Raw genomic sequence first — 11695 nt, forward strand, 5'->3', positions numbered from 1 at the left:
CCTTCTGCAGAGGACGAACTGGGGTTTTTTTTTTTTTTTTTTTTTTTTCTCTTCTTCTTCTTCTTTCTCCTTCTTCTTTTCTGGGTTGCTGGGTTGCAGGAAGATGATGGGGAAGAGAGAGGGGAAGATGCACGAAATAACCATGGACCTATAGAAAAAAACCCAGAAAAAAAAAAAAAAAAAAAAAAAAAAAAAGCCCAGTTCGGCCCCCTGCAGAAGAAGAAGAAGAAGAAGAAGAAGAAGAGGGAAGAAGAGGGAAGAAGAACAAGAGAGAAGAACAAGAGAGAAGAACAAAAAAAAAAAAAAAAAAAAAAAAAAAGAAGCCCAGTTCGGCCCCCAGAAGAAGAAGAAGAAGAGGGAAGAAGAGGGAAGAAGAAGAAGAGAGAAGAAAACAAAAAAAAAAAAAAAAAAAAAAAAAAAAAAGAAGCCCAGTTCGGCCCCTGCAGAAGAAGAAGAAGAAGAAGAAGAAGAAGAGAGAAGAAAAAAAAAAGGGTATTTATTATTTTAATATTTAAATAATATTAAATGATTTTTTTTGTTTTTAATAATTTTTTTAATAATTTTTTAATAAAAATGGGTCCCGCATCAAGCCACGTCAGCATTTAACTGAGAAATAAACGGCCAAGCTAACGGAAGGTATAACATTGACACAAATTCGTAAGATGAGGTATGACATTGTCAATTTTAAAAGATGAGGTATGAAAGTGTCATTTGACCCAAACTTGAGGTAGTTTTTTGTAATTAACCCTAATATTTATGATACAACTAAAAAAAAATATTTATGATACAAGAAAGGTAAATTTTCATATTGGTTTGGGAAAATTTTTAAAATGTCATATGAACTTGTACACATTTTTCAATTTGCCATATAAACTAAAATTTTAAGCAATTTGTCATACCAACTTTCTGAAATCATTAATTTGTCATTTCACCCTAACTATATTAATTTTTCCATCCAAAATAAGTCACACATGACTTGTGTTCATGTGACATCTCACATCGTCCAGGGGAATCCTATAAGCCTTATATGTATATTCCCATCTCTACCTAGCACGAGGCCTTTTGGGAGCTCACTGACTTCGGAGTTCATCGGAACTCCAAAGTTAAGCGAGTTTGGGTGAGAGCATTCCCATGATGGGTGACCCACTGGGAAGTTCTCGTGTGAGTTCCCAGAAACAAAACCGTGAGGGCGTGGTCGGGGCCTAAAGCGGACAATATCGTGCTACGGTGGAGTCGAGCCCGGGATGTGGTGGGGGCTCGGGGCGGGATGTGACAGTTCAGAGTTATTTCTGCCATTTTAACACCCCAATTTCTTCTATTAAGTTGTATTCGATCAAAACAATTCTAGGATTTCTAAAGCCACAAAAAGGGAGTGATATATATGATACATGGTCTGAGAGTTCTAGTTCAAAAAAGGGAACAACAGAGCTTGTGTGTGTTTCAAATTGAAGTGGCTTAAGAATATAAAGTCACGGGGAACCCTCCAATCTATGGTAAGGTTAGATAAAATTATTTATTATAGCTTTGTCTGTGACAATGAGAGATTTTTATTTTTCTACTTGTAGTCTCGTTTTCTCTGTTTATTTGTAGTCCCGTTTTCTATGAGAGGTTTGGTGCTAGAAATGGAGTTGTAGATACACATACGCTGCTCGAACACAACGACCCGCTTGAATACCTTCAAACACAAAATTTAAGGGTTTTACTAAAGAAAAGTAAAGAACTTGTATAAAGATCTTAAAAAGACAGAAATAACCCTAAACATAAGTCTATGCCTCGCACATGACTTATTTTGGATGCAAAATTTAACGGAGTTAGGGTGAGATGACAAATTGATGATTTCGGAAAGTTGGTATGACAAATTCCTTAAAATTTTAGTTTATATGACAAATTCAAAAAGTTGTACAAGTTCATATGACATTTCAAAAAATTTCCCTATTGGTTTAATTGGTAATCATAATGAGGGTGGGTAATTATATTTTTTGACATAATTAGAGTTTTGTGACATAAGTTGTAAATATGCTGTAATAATTCGTTACATATTTGTCTACGTGACAGCCTATTTGAAATGTGGGTGTTATTTGAATGTTTTAAAGAATTTTAAAAAGTTGAAAGGAATTGGAAATATTTCGTAGTGTATTTTAAACACTCAGAAATCTCACATCTCCCATGAGATTTCAAGAGAATTGAGCCAAAATTTTACATGAAATCTCTACAAATGAATTAAACTCCATAAAAATCTATGGATTTACAAATCTATTAAAATATCTTAAAATTCCAATTGAATACACCTCTCTAAAGCATTGGACAGCCACACGATCTCATTAAGGTCCAATAGCTGAAGGTGCGATCCCCATATTTTTTTTTTTTTGAAATGGGAATCGCTTTGCTTAAACAACTTGCATTACTCTATCCTAAACTTGGGGAGCGGTGGCAATGTAGCTTGGCTACAGTGCAATTGAGGGGGAATTTGTTTTAGTTACGAAATAGCCATTTAAAAAAAAAAAATTAATGTGAAAGTTCGATTTTTTTTACATGTAAATATGGGCTCTGGTGTGTTCTTAGAGCAAGTCCACCGTTGTGGACTGCTCGGGGGACAATTGACCAAATAGGGCTGGATAGCCCGGTTGCAAGCCTCCAGCGTTGGGAGCCCGAGGGACTGGGCAGGCCCGAGCAACAGGCCCGTGAGGAATCGCCAGCCCGTGAGCCCGAGGTGGACCTGACGCAGGGCTGACGTCAGGCTGGCGTCAGTCCCTTTTTTAATTTTTTTCTGTCAGGCTCATGCGCCTCACCCGCGCTTGGGGGCGAGTCAACAAACAAGTTTCAGACCACAGGGGCCCGCGGAGCAGTCAGCCTCAGTTACCGTTGGGAAGCCACGTGGCTTCCCACGGTGCGTTCGATCTGAACAGCTCTTTAACTTGGACCGTTCGATCTCAACGGTAATAAAAATAAAAATAAAAGCTTATTTAATATCAACCGTTTGATCTGAGATCAAAGGTCGATATTAAATAGGCTTTATAAATAAATAAATAAAAGAAAAAATAGTTTTAAAATTAAGAAAAGTTACCATTGTGACACGTGGCACAATCTGGAGTGTTGGAATTCAAATTTTTTTATATCCAACGGCAAAGATTAATTAATTGAATAAAAATTAAAAAAAAATTGTAAAAAATCCAAAAAAAAATTGTTTTTACTTTCCTATAAATACCTTCTCATTATCATCTACCTTACACCACGATTAAAAATCTTATCTGAAATTACAAATAAAATTATTTTGTATTATTTAATAATACTTCGGATAATGACACGTGGCGCAATGAGAACGATTAAAAATCTTATTTGAAATTACAATTAAAATTATTTTGTATTATTTTATAAATAAATAAAATACTAATATTTTATTGCCTATTGCTAGGGCTATTGAAGTGCAACGGTGGAGATGCAAAAGGCAATTACTGTTTATTAGGGCAGTTACTGTTCACCAGGTGGATAGCATAGAGTATTGCCTGGGGGAAGGTTTCACACGCTGGAGTTGCTCTTATGGGTTTGGACTTTGGACCCTACATGGGTTGTGGTGTGAATTTGTGGGCTGGACACTTTGATGTTTCTTGGCCAAACTAATGCCTTTGTTCATTTAGGCTTGTACTAGGTATGTCACAATTAGTTGTGGACCTATTTTAACGTATCTGGTTGTTTTAGGGTTAAATGTTTCATGAGTGGAGCACGATCATTTTCATCAAAGAGATAGGCAGGTTGAATGTCATAATACGTAAGCATACTTAGTTGTATGGTTGTTGAAAACAAATATATTTATTTTTTACTTTTGCTTTAATTTCATTTTGAGGAGAGAATAAACAAGATTTATTTTATCTTATTCTTTTTATTGCACAAATATATGGTATTAAAACTTTCAATATATTATTTATTTACATGACAAATTTGTTGACTTGCCCTCAATGCGGGAGCATGAATATTTGTGATGCCTTAAAATGGAGGAGATTCAATCATGGCGTGCTCTTTCACTATTTACATTATATGTGTTTTGGACGCTTTCACTTGGCAGAGAAAGTCGGGTGTGGACTCCCCTTGAAAATTCTATGGCGTATCATATATACCGAGACTTTCGACCGTCCAATCTTGATTTTGGGATTCTTAACCAAAAATTCTAACGATAAAAAATTTCGATGAAAATAATAATCAAATCAGATGAATGACTTGACTTAAAAGAGCTGGAATAATTGAAAAGTCAGAAAATTTAGAATTGTTATGGTTTATTGAGGTTTTGGTTTCACTAACATACATTGGTTTGCTTCTCTGCGCATTTGTTTTGTGCAGCCATGGATAGCAAAACCAAGCCAAAGCCAGTGCTTTCTGCTGTTTTCTTTGGCCTCCTATGTCTCAATGTTTCCCTTGGAGCTGACACCATCACAGTAAACCAATCTCTCTCCGGTGCTCAAACCATTGTCTCACCAGGTGGGATTTTTGAGCTCGGTTTCTTCACACCAGGTAATTCTTCGAACTTCTACATAGGCATGTGGTACACCAAACAAGTGGTATCCGAGAGAACCATAGTCTGGGTGGCAAACAGAGAAAAACCAGTTTCCGATAGATTTTATTCGGTTTTAAAGATCTTGGATGGCAATTTAGTCCTCTTAAACGAGTCCAAAACCCCGGTTTGGTCCACAAGTTTGACCTCCACTACCACCGCTGCTTGTGTACAAGCACTTCTTATGGATAGCGGAAACCTTGTCTTAAGAGCTCGTGGGTCTAGTAATACATGTGAGCAGCTTTTATGGCGAAGTTTTGATCATCCAGCTCATACATGGCTACCAGGAAGTAAAATCGGATTCAACAAAATTACCAAACAAATTCAAGTTCTCAATTGATGGAAGAGTTTGGGGGATCCTGCACCGGGTGTTTACTTTCTTGAGAAAGACCCAATGGAATCAATTCATTACCCATGTGGCTAGATAGGTCGATACAGTATTGGACCAGTGGATCATGGGATGGACATATGTTCAGATCCGCTCCTGAAATGATGCCTAAATCTATCTACAAGTTGAACTCCGTTACAAATGAAAGTTATTTCACCTTTTCTTCTAAGAATCCTGAAATGATATCCCGGTTTGTAATGCATCCCTCAGGGAAGATTAAGAGCCTAATATGGTTAAATATTTCCAGGCAATGGAATTTGTTTTGGTCAGGGCCAAGAGATCTTTGCGGGGCCAATGGGATCTACAATGAAAAATTGTCTTCTTACTGTATGTAGGAGGAAGTGCGATAGAGAAACGCTTTAATAGTTATCTATGAAAAATGGCATCAGCCAATATTTTTAGGAGAGGGGAAAGGTTCTTTAACTTGGAAAGACTATTCTGATTTCTTTCACACTTAAAACTCATAACACTACATGGCTTTTATAGCCACTACAATACATCATCATTTATTTAGCTAATTATAAGCTTCTTAATAATTGAAACATCTAGAGAAATCATGATTAACTCTAGAAATTCCAAACATCACAACTCTAGAACTTCTATCTTTCTTAACCTTGATTTATAACTCTTTCATTGTAACTTAAATTTGGTTTAACCTTCCAACGTTGCCTCCCTTAAACCAAATTTGCTTTTGATTCCTAGTCTTGCAACATCTCGCTTGAACACTTGTCCACCAAGCAACTTTGTGAACACGTCTGCCATCTGTTCATCTGTTTCGCAATACTTTAACTATATAACTCCCTCACTAACAAGCTCCCTTAGGAAATGAAAGCGGATGCTGTTGTGCTTTGTTCTCCCATGTAGAACATGATATTTTGAGATTGAAATTGTTGAGCTATTATCACAAAACAAAGTGGTTGGACCTTTTTGTTTATGCATCAGACTCTCCAAAAAGCCCAGTAGCCAAACTGTGTGACATCCTGCAAGAGAGGCAGCTATGTACTCTGCTTCCGTTGTAGAGAGGGCAACAATTGATTGATTCCTTGAACTCCATGAAATCACGTCACTTCCCAGACTAAAAACATAACATGAAGTGCTTTTGCAATCATCAATACTTCTAGCTATGTCACGCCCCGATCCCAACATACGTTGAGAATCGACACGTGACAAGAAAAATAACGTTCGTTGAATACGGTATAAGCAACTAAATGAAATACTTTAAATGATAAACCAAAATAATATGAAGCTGACTAAGTTCTCCACTTGATATTTACAAATATGTACATTCCAAAAAGAAGTACAACCTTCACCAGACTAAAAACAAGTTCAAGGTGCTCAAAAGAAAGTCCCAAAATAAAAAGTACAAGAGTGAATCAAGGGTAATCTAATGCTCCAAGTCTCTGATACCGCATTGCTACCCCCACCTACGAATGTCTCGAAGTCTATTCAACCCTGTCACCTGTATGATCAGTGCCTACACCATCGAAATGGTACATCGGCAACCATCAACTCAGATAAGTTGCGAAGCTCGTGTGAGTGACAATAATACCAAGTATGTGAGACAATAATACCCGGACATCCAAAAGTTCATTTGAAACAACCACAACATCTCACAACCATATTCACATACACACAATGAAAGTAGGATTAGGGCGACACAGTTCAGCCAAAGCCTACACCTTTGCAACTATCTCAAACCAAACTCAATGAACTAAGGTGGATACGATCCCGGACCATCACTTAACAGGATCGCGGAGTAAGAGGTATTTTGGACCATCTCTCCACGGAATCCGAATGGTTACGATTCCGGACCATCACTCAACGGGATCGCGAAGTAAAAGGGATTCCGGACCATCTCTCCCCGGACCATCTCTCAACGGAATCTGAAAGGTTACGATTCTGAACCATCACTCAACGGAATCGCGGAAAACCAACACCCATAAGGTACAACGGCTCAAAGAACTATGACCAGCACAAGTTACTTAATTTACAAAAGCTCAACCAAGAGAAGTAAGGCATAAATACTAACTTTTAGAACGGATCAACGAAACGGAAATGAAACAATATCGAAGCAACAAATCCCCAATGGTTTAACGACCCAGCACTAGCCCTCACATTTCATCACATCATGCCAATCAAACAAATTACATCATATTTCAATATGTAATAGTCAAATCTCATTTCATAATCTTAAATCAAAAACTAGGTATTAACATAACAATTCAATAGAAAACATATTTATAACACCAAGTCTTACCCTTGCAGAGTAATAATTACGAAAGCAAGGTAATCACCAATATCACATATATTAAAGTCACTCACCTGGAGCCTGCGCTAATGCACCTTAGCACAAGAGTCAAGGCATCACGTTCTATCACCTCCTGAACAAAGCACAAGTCCACATTTAGATTTCCTTTGATAATTCACATAATCAAAAACTCTCATATGTCTCCCACAACAACATTTAATAAGGGATCAAACCGTTGTTCTAAGGTAGGGTCCCTGATCTTACATCACTTACTCCATAAGATCCAATCACTAGATTTTCACTAGTAAGTCCATAAGGTCCTTAAACAATATCTACCATAGCACACTAAAATTTGGTGTCAATTCAATGGTAAGATCGTCAATTGTTAGAATAATCAAGTGGCGAACCTTATCGATAATATATTCAACCAACAACATTTCCATAACTCCAATGTCACACAACGAAAAAAATTCGACTTTTTTCCCAAAAAAAAATCTCAAATTTTACAAGAGTGAATATCTCAACAAGTAGAGTAAACTTTATACCTGTGGCCGAGTCCAATTTGGCCGGGAAGGCCCTCAAATTGGCTCGCACCCAACGAAACCCTAAGGTGGGTGTTCATCAATTCGGCTTTTTTGGTGTTCCAACGCCTCAACCACTAGTTGGGTCTTGTTCTTGGGTCCAAGGGAAGTTGAATAAGGGTGATGGTGAATGATGATACTCATCGGAATGACGAATCGCCGTCGAGAACCCCTGGGTTCTCCGGTGGAGTTCTACCCGAATTAAGCCTCAAACAAACTTGATTTTTGGTGGAGATGGAAGGAAGAAGATAGTCGAGCAAGTTACAGGTGAAGTAGATAAGAAAGTCAGCTGAGAACTGGAGGAATTGGCTTGAAATTAGCGGGTTTGAAAATAGGTTGGTGGAGCACACGGGTCACTAACTAGTGGGGGGGAAATGTTAGTTTCTCTCCTCCCTCAATGGTCCTTTATAACCTTTTAAAAAAAACTGATTGGTCCCCTTATAAAAAAACTAACTTAACCTTTACCCACATGCGGGGATTTAATAATTCCCACAGTCTAAAGTTCACAATTCAAACGTCCGTAACTATATCGTTATAATTCGGACTCGCAAACGGTTTTTGCCTATGTATTCGTGGGTTTGAGATCTATAAAAAGAAACTAGTTGTAACTTCCAAATGTCAACGAGAGATAAAGATTGATTATGAAACTTCCAACTTGATATCTAATCAATTTCTAAACTTAAAATTAATGGAATTAAAATTAACTAATATAGATCACGAAATCACGAAATACGAATTTAAAATACAGGGTACATAATACATGGTGAAATTCCGGGGATGGGATTTCACAAGCTAAATCACTGTCAATATAGCCAATAAGTTTCACTGGAACATTTGCTTCATAAAAGATGCCGTAATCGACGATTCGTTTGATGTATCGCAGAATTCTTTTTGCAACTTCCTAATGATTTGAATGTGGCTTTTCCATAAACCTACTCACCAAACTTACTGCATACATAATGTCTGGTCTTGCGGCCATTAAGTACATCAAATTACCCACCAAACTGCTAAACCTGGTGGAATCGACAAGTCTCCCTTCGCCATCTTTGCTTAGCTTTAGGCCTGTAATGCATGGTGTCACTACTGGGTTTGCATTCTCCATCCCAAATTTCTTCAAAACTTCTTTTGCATAACTCTCTTGAGAAATGAAAATGCCTTTCTTAGATTGAGAAATTTCAATACCAAGAAAGTGATGTAGCTTGCCCAAATCTGTCATCTCAAATTCTCTCATCATAGAGAGCTTAAAGACATTCAATAACTCTAAATCATTTCAGGTAAAGATAAGATCATCAACATAAACACTTACAACCTTGAAACTTCCTTCTGAGGTGCTTTTGATATAGAGGGTATGTTCATATGGGCACTTTTGAAAATCATGTTTTTCGAAGTATGAATTAATACGGCTGTACCATGCACGTGGTGATTGCTTGAGCCCTTATAATGCCTTCTTAAGCTTGTAAACTTTATTTTCCTCTCCTTTCTTCACATATCCAGATGGTTGCTCCAAATAAACTTCTTCTTGAAGGACACCATTCAAGAACGCAGACTTTACATCCATTTGAAAAATTTCCCAATTGTTTTGTGCAGCAAGAAAGATGATCAGTCAAATAGTGTCAAGTTTGGAAACAGGAGCAAAAACTTCAATATAGTCTTTTCCTTCCTTTTGGTTTTAACCTTTTGCAACGTGTCTCGCCTTGTACTTGTTAATGGACCCATTTGCATTTTTCTTTGTCTTATATACCCATTTAACACTAATAGGATTCTTGTGTACTGGCAGATTTGTGAGCTCCCAAGTCATATTCTTCTCCGTAGCCTTTATTTCTTCATCCATGGCTTGTTTCCATTTTTCCTCTTCACATGCTTCATTAAATGAAATTGGATCCTCTCCAGCAAAGAAAGCAAAGAATATAGTATTATCCACAAAATCTACTTGCTCTGAGGAGTCGTAAAGATCTCGTATACTTCTGAACTTTCTTGGAGGCAAGTCGTCATCACTTGATGTAGCTCTTGGGGATTGAGGAGCAATTTCTGATTGATAAGTATCATTTTTTTTTTGCATAATAGGCAATTTTGCTGTAGCATTTTCTTCTTCAAAGAAAGCATTTTCATCAGAATGGACATCACAGCTGATCAAGAACTTTTTGGTCTTCGGATTGTATAGGTTGTAGGCCTTGCTCCTTTCACTATATCCAATGAAAATGCACTTTTTTGCCTTATGGTTGAGCTTGTTTCTCAACTCATTTGGAACATGGGAATAGGCAACACAACCAAAAATCTTTAAATGTTGCACTCTCAGCTTCACTCCATACCATGCTTCATGAGGTGTGCAATCCTTCAAACTCTTTGTTGGTGATCTGTTGATTAAATATGCAGCACAAGAAATAGCTTTTGCCCAAAGTTCTTGTTGCAATCTTTTCTTCTTGAGCATGCATCTCACCATCTCCATGATTGTCCGGTTCTTTGTTTCGCTCACGCCATTTTGTTGCAGTGTATATCGGGCTGTCAACTAGTGCTTTATTCCATGATCTTTGCAATATTTTTGAAATTCATTGGACAGATACTCGCCACCACGATCTGTCCTTAAACTTTTGATTAGAAGGCTAACAAACTTTTCAACTTCGGCCTTGAAATGCTTCAGATTTTTCTTTGAGGAAGTAGACCCAAACTTTTCTTGAGAAATCATCAATAAATGTAATGAAATATAAATTACCTCTAAAAGATGTTACTGGCATTGGACCACACAAGTCAAAATGAATAAGCTCCAACAACTTCTTTGCTCGCCAAGAGGACTCTAAAGGAAATGAACTTCTATGTTGCTTACCAAATTGACAATCTTCATAAACGCCATCTACCGAATCAATTTGAGGCAGCCCATGTACCATTCTTTTGTTTGACAGCAACTTCAAACTTCTATAATTTAAATGGCCATATTTATCATGCCATTGCTTAGAGACTTCTTTTTCAACACTCACAAAGCAAGATGGTTTTGTTGTCTGTAGCTTTAAAGGAAACAAGTTATTTGCAGAAAGTCCAACCTTGGCAACAAATTTATCCTTCCTTTTGAGAACACAAAAATCACCACGGAGGCGAATATCATAATCCTTCCTCAACAGATGACCCATACTCAATAAATTACTCTTCAAACCAAGAACATAATACACTTCAGAAACCTTCTCAATTGTTCCAGATTTTGATTTGAAAGACACCTCACCAATTCCCTCAATTTTGTAGGCTCTATCATCACCAATTCTTACTTGACCACGATCGAACTTATAGAGGGTAGAAAAAAGGTTTTTGTCACTTGTCATATGCTTACTAGCTCCATTATCCAAATACCACATATCATTCATTTGACCTTCATGACATGCAAGTAGTACAGTTTCTTTATAATCACCATCTCCATAATTGGTTTGATGCATATAACTTGCTCCATATTGTTTTTCATCATCAGCCTTTTTGAACAAACATTCTCTGATCTTGTGCCTAGATTTGTTGCAATAATAGCATTCTGGAGTGCCACATCCTCTTCCTCCTTGAAAAACACGTCATCTTCCTCGGTATGAGTTGAAATTTCTTTCACCTTCATTATTGGAATTGCTTGATAAGCCTCGTTCGTTGCCATAAGAATTAGTGCCTCTGCCATTCAAATTTCTTCCTCTACCTCGTCCGCCTCTTCCACATCCGAAGCTTTGATTAGGGCTAGAAGCTTGATTGCCATTGCCTCCCATAGTTGTAACTTGAGACTTGAGTGCTTGATCAGGTTGAGTAGTAGAAGGATTCCTCAAATTAGAGTAGTAGAAGGATTCCTCAAATTAATTTTGATCTTATGTGCCTCCAATTTTCCTTGTAACTCTTCTATAGAAAAGGTTGAAATATCATTTGACTCTTCGATGACAGCCACAACATAGTCAAATTTCGCCGGTATACGAAGAATT

The 11695-nt window shown here is 37.3% G+C and overlaps 1 protein-coding gene across 1 annotated transcript; it reads left to right on the forward strand.

Annotated features, from left to right (window-relative positions):
- The first annotated feature begins 4294 nt into the window (after positions 1-4294).
- Positions 4295-5147, forward strand: LOC108866950 (G-type lectin S-receptor-like serine/threonine-protein kinase At2g19130). Its single transcript, XM_048579128.1, has one exon. It carries the CDS (start codon positions 4335-4337, stop codon positions 4881-4883), a length of 549 nt encoding a protein of 182 aa, XP_048435085.1. The 5' UTR covers positions 4295-4334; the 3' UTR covers positions 4884-5147.
- Positions 5148-11695: the final 6548 nt, after the last annotated feature.

The sequence above is a fragment of a genome, unplaced genomic scaffold (assembly GCF_019419815.1).
Source record: "Pyrus x bretschneideri cultivar Hongxiangsu unplaced genomic scaffold, Pyrus_bretschneideri_v1 Contig13, whole genome shotgun sequence".
NCBI lineage: Eukaryota > Viridiplantae > Streptophyta > Magnoliopsida > Rosales > Rosaceae > Pyrus > Pyrus x bretschneideri.